At 38.2% G+C, this 5,507-nt stretch overlaps 1 protein-coding gene across 1 annotated transcript; it reads left to right on the top strand.

The window, feature by feature from the left end:
- Positions 1 to 222: 222 nt before the first annotated feature.
- On the top strand, positions 223 to 3,760 carry LOC122667105 (cytochrome P450 90D2-like). Its single transcript, XM_043863299.1, has 8 exons — positions 223 to 464; positions 557 to 881; positions 1,294 to 1,443; positions 1,539 to 1,784; positions 1,882 to 1,971; positions 2,486 to 2,671; positions 2,846 to 2,967; positions 3,676 to 3,760. Exons 1-8 carry the CDS (start codon positions 247 to 249, stop codon positions 3,758 to 3,760), a joined length of 1,422 nt encoding a protein of 473 aa, XP_043719234.1. The 5' UTR covers positions 223 to 246.
- Positions 3,761 to 5,507: the final 1,747 nt, after the last annotated feature.

Below are 5,507 nucleotides of genomic sequence, written 5' to 3'. Positions count from 1 at the left end.
TCATTGGTAATGCCTAGACTCTCTCTCTCACACACATCAATTAATTAGCTCCTTCTAATAGATATAATGCATTAATTAAGCCTAAACACTATCATCTCTCTTACTCTCTCTCACTCACGCGTGAACATATACAAAAACTTAGTCCTCATCACCACCATGGCCTACTATCATCATTGATCATATATATTTTAGGGTTTGGAAGAGTAAGAAGTACAGTAACTGATCATCAACTGGAAATAATCCAAAATGGACAGTGCAGCCTTGATTTTAGGTTTGGTAGGAACTGTGTTGTTCTTCATACTTCTCTGTAAGAGTTTGAAAACCAGAATCAACAGATCAAGATTATACAAATACCCACTTCCTTTAGGAACTCTTGGATGGCCTCTCATCGGTGAAACCTTCCAGTTCATCTCTTGCGCTTACTCAGATCATCCTGAGAGCTTTATGGACAAGCGTCGACGCATGTGAGTTCACTTAATTAATTTACTGTTAGGTTTAATATATCTGATTTGTTTAGTAGTGAACTGATGATAGATTTTTTCGTGATTTTGTTCAGGTATGGCAAGGTCTTTAAATCACACATCTTTGGTAATCCAACCATCATATCAACAGATGCTGAGGTTAGTAGGTTTGTTCTTCAGAGTGATGCAAAGGCTTTTGTGCCATCTTACCCTAGATCACTCACTGAGTTAATGGGCAACTCATCAATTCTACTCATTAATGGAAACCTACAAAGAAGAGTCCATGGACTCATTGGAGCCTTCTTCAAATCACCTCATCTCAAGGCTCAGATCACTCAAGATATGCAGAAATATGTGCAAGAATCCATGGATACTTGGAAAGACAATCACCTCATTTACATCCAAGATGAAACTAAAAATGTAAGCTCTCTCTCTCTCTCTCTCTCTCTCTCTCTCTCTCTCTCTTTCTGAGATGTGAATCTTAAAAGTAAGTAGAACCCATTTCTAGAAGCATAATATGGTTAAGAATCCTTCCTTGCTATATAAGGTTGAGCTCTCTCTCTCTCTCTCTCTCTCTCTGAGATGTGAATCTTAAAATTAAAGTAGAACCCATTTCTAGAATCATAATATGGTTAAGAATCCTTCCTTGCTACATAAGGTTGAGCTCTCTCTCTCTCTCTCTCTCTCTCTCTCTCTCTCTCTCTCTCTCTCTCTCTCTCTGTGAGATGTGAATCTTAAAGTTAAAGTAGAACACATTTCTAGAATCATAATATGGTTAAGAATCCTTACTTGCTATAAGGTTACTAATTAGCACTACTAATTGTTTCATCAGATTGCATTTCAAGTACTAGTGAAAGCATTGATTAGTTTAGAACCAGGTGAAGAAATGGAGTTTCTAAAGCAAAGATTTCAAGAATTCATTGCTGGTCTTATTTCCTTACCCATCAAGATAGCAGGAAGTCAGCTTTACAGATCACTGCAGGCAAGTTAGAATTCTACAATTTAACCCAATCAGTTTTCAGAAATTAATGCTCCTTTCTCAATTAATTCTTTGTCTCTTAACTTAATTGCTTTCAGGCAAAGAAAAGAATGGTGAAGTTGGTTCATGAGATTATCAAAGACAGAAGGAGGAAGAGCAGCCCAAGCATTCCAAGAGATGTGGTTGATGTTTTACTCAGTGACACAAGTGAGCAATTAACAGATGAACTAATTTCAGACAATATGATTGATTTCATGATTCCAGGGGAGGATTCAGTCCCTCTCCTTATAACTCTTGCTATAAAGTACATCAGTGATTCTCCTATAGCTCTTCATCAATTAATGGTTTGTACTCAACTAGTTTTCCTTTTTGTTCTTTAATTAAATTTATCAAATCTAGCTAGCTAGAACTATAAACAAAGCCCTTAATTTCCAATCTCAGGAGGAAAACATGAAGTTGAAAACACTAAAAGCTAAACTTGGAGAACCTTTATGTTGGAGTGACTACATGGATTTGTCATTCACACAAAATGTAAGTTACAACTTTGGAATGTAATTCTCCATTTTATATAAAGAACTACAGTAGTAGTAGTAGTACTTGTTGTTACTGGTGAAGCCTGATCTCAGTCCAGAAAGTGCTGTAGTGATTTTTCGGCAGGCCGTTTCCCCTTTGATGTGTATATTGATATATGCTGCGTTCAGGTTCGAACTAGACCGGGTGGGTCTCTTGGGTCTCTAGGGGAAGCTCTGTACTTTTCTAGGTTAGGGTTTCTCTATAAACTGTTCTTATCTCTTTGAGAGGTGTGTGAGATCTGAGGGTTTGTAATTTTTGCTTGAGAGAAGTAGTGAAACCGTTCTATCGCTGGCCGTGGATGTAGCTACCTACTTGGAGGTGAACCACGTAAAATCTGGTCTTGTGTGGTCGTCTTTGTTTTCTTCTGCAAAATCGTCATTTCTCAGCGTTGTTTTTCTAACACTAGTGTCTTATGCTATCATTCATGTATTTAATGATTAATATACACATTTCAACAATGTTCATGAAACAGGTAATAACTGAGACCTTAAGGATGGGAAACATCATCATAGGAGTGATGCGAAAGGCCATGAAAGATGTGGAGATAAAAGGGTATTTCATTCCCAAGGGATGGTGTGTCTTTACATATTTCAGATCAGTTCATCTTGATGAACAATATTATGACTGGCCTTACCAATTCAATCCATGGAGGTGGCAAGTAAGAAGGACCCTTCCACTTTTGTGATTTATTTGTCTTCTTCTTCTAGAGTTTGTTTGTTTCCATTCTTCCTTTTTGAAAACTTGTGCTTCTTTACACCACACAAACACAGACAGATACAAGAGAGGTATCTATCAATGCCTTAACTTTTACCTTGGTTTTCAATACATTCAGGACAAAGACACGGGTTCTTGTACCTTCACCCCCTTTGGAGGTGGACAGAGGCTTTGTCCAGGACTTGATTTGGCCAGGCTGGAAGCTTCTATTTTCCTCCACCACTTTGTGACTCAATTCAGGTTATACCCATAACCCTAGCAAGCTCTCTCTCTCTCTCTCTCTCTCAATCAATGGGTAATGAGAGGTGTGCAATGAAACATTAATGCATCGTATGTAGAAAACGAGAACCTAAAACAATGTAGAAAAGAATGAAAAATCGTAAAAAAAAAAAACAATCACATAATGCACACAAGGATTTATGTGATTCAACAAGATTGTCTACGTTATCAATGAGATAGGATCTGCTTAACTATCAATGGAGAGTAGAGTTCCAGCCGCTCATTCTCACACCTCTCGCATTTTGATTACAAAGAAAGAACCCTCGCGAAACCCTATACAAAACATTGTACCCAGCACCATAATAGCCTGTGATATGAATTACAGTAAAAGATTAGGGAACTGGACCTGTGGGGATCCACAGAGAAAACCCAACATAAATCTGACAAGAGCCGCACGTGCACAACTCTTACTGCAGCATTAAGAACAAGTACTTGTAATGTAACCACAGCTAAGACTATTTTAGATTCTCTTTCTGCTCACGAGTGGGAACTGGGGACTAACAACACCATTTCCCTATACATCACATACAGAACAGCTAAAAAACAAACCTTTCTGTGAGATTGGACCTGAAAAAAACACAAATCTTTTCTTTTTCCTCTTCTTCTGTTAAGACATCAAGATCTGTAGCACTCATATTTCTAAGAGTATATTTGTTTTGTAATTTGCAGGTGGGTAGCTGAGGATGATTCAATTATCAACTTCCCCACAGTAAGATTGAAAAAGAGAATGCCAGTGTGGGTCAAAAGGAGGTAGGCAAAAAGTCTCAAATCCAATTAAAGACAAGAGAATGTAAGATAATTACATATACTATATATGGATGGGATCAAAAGCATCTCCCTTTCTTTCACTAGTTCTTCCTCCTTTTCACCATGTCTGTTTACTTTGTACAAATCACATAAAAGTGATTGAGGGACAGCAAGAAATGATCCAAAGTTTGCAGCTTGTATTGTCTCATTGTCTTCATTGGTTTTATTGGCTTATAGGTTCAATTATGTGGATGGATGAGGTTGTCTTGTTGTCTTGTTTTCTTTTGTTTTTTCTTTTTCACTTTTAAGACAAAAAGGAGCAAGGTATCGAATGAAAAGGAAAGAAGATGAAAAACCTCTCTGTTACGTACTCCATCCATGTTTAGTTCTTTAATATTTAGTAGTTATTATTGGATGTACAGGGTGAATTAGTAGAGATGGGTTAGTAGTTATTTCATATTTGAGTAATGGGAGTAATGGGGTTAGTTACGTAAAAGGTTATTGTTATGTACGTGAATTGTAAGTTGTGTTATTTAAGTGGAGATAATTAAGGAGGGGACTTTTAGAATCTCTAATTAGTCTCTAGAGATTATCTTGAGAGGGGTAGGATACCTCCCAACAAGCCATACGTCCGACGGCTTCATCTGTAAAACCCCAAAACTCTATTCTATTTTCTCTCTCCCTCGTTCCATCTTTCTCTTCCTATTATTTCTTGTTTTATTTTATTTTATCTTAGATTATGCATGCATGTATCACTTGTCTTCCCTTCATTTCTCCTTCCACTCTATCCTCTCAAAATCCCATCAAACATGCAAATAAATTGAAGAAGAAAGTTCACGTTGCAGGAAAAGTACATTCATCAATGGCTATATATAAATGCCTACCCCCTAAAGTACAGGGTCGGTAATACCTCCATAATATTACTAGGTAACCTCCCAATGCCATCTAAAGGCCTTGGTCGTCCCATGACACCAAAGTGGGAAACTGTAATACTGAGACGGAGGAGAGATGAATTTGTCCAATAAGGACCCACAAGTTGAATGACGAGGGGGAATATCAATATGTGTCACTTGGATCATTATGTGAGTGTGGGTGAGGATATTTTCCCACTTTGGCGTAGTGAGGATTTGTTTCCCATTGAAAAATGTAACTTTTCTTTCTTGGAGTGGGTTCCCTCCAACACCAGATTACTAATTCTAGGGATTAGAAGGTCCCCATTACAAATCTTCAAATAGGGGGTGGATTTTATGAGGAGAGAGAGAGAGAGAGTGTGGAGCCTCCATTTATGTCTTGGGGTGCCAAGAAATCCGCACACAAACAACAATGTGGATCCTTTTCGCTTTCTTTATTTAACTATTTTTGCCTCAAACTTATCGTCTGGGGCCTAGTCCCTAAACATTCCAAGGGTTTTTTTGCTAGGCCTCACATCAGGGGCCAAATAAGGACCCATTGGAGGCCAATCAGGGACCTAGTGCGTAATTGGCCGGCCCTCAATGTTGTAAAGTAGGCCTAGGTTTATCAATGTACTAGATTTTGTGTGTGTGCGGAATATTAGCAGCAAATGATAATTTGTTTTCTGCATGTAATGGGTGGACGACCGGCCTACAAATGGCAAAGGGCCGATGTGAGTTGGGTTGGTGAGTTTTGATGCAAAAACCCAAAAAAAAAAAGGTGTTGGTTGTGCACGACATACAATCACCCAGCCTTTACATTAGCAGGACTTATGTGTTCTGTAGCCAAAATCTTATGGGCTG

The sequence above is a fragment of the Telopea speciosissima genome, chromosome 7 (assembly GCF_018873765.1).
Source record: "Telopea speciosissima isolate NSW1024214 ecotype Mountain lineage chromosome 7, Tspe_v1, whole genome shotgun sequence".
NCBI classification, from domain to species: Eukaryota; Viridiplantae; Streptophyta; class Magnoliopsida; order Proteales; family Proteaceae; genus Telopea; species Telopea speciosissima.
Note: the sequence above shows the minus strand (reverse complement) of the source record. Positions and strands in the feature narration are given on the sequence as shown.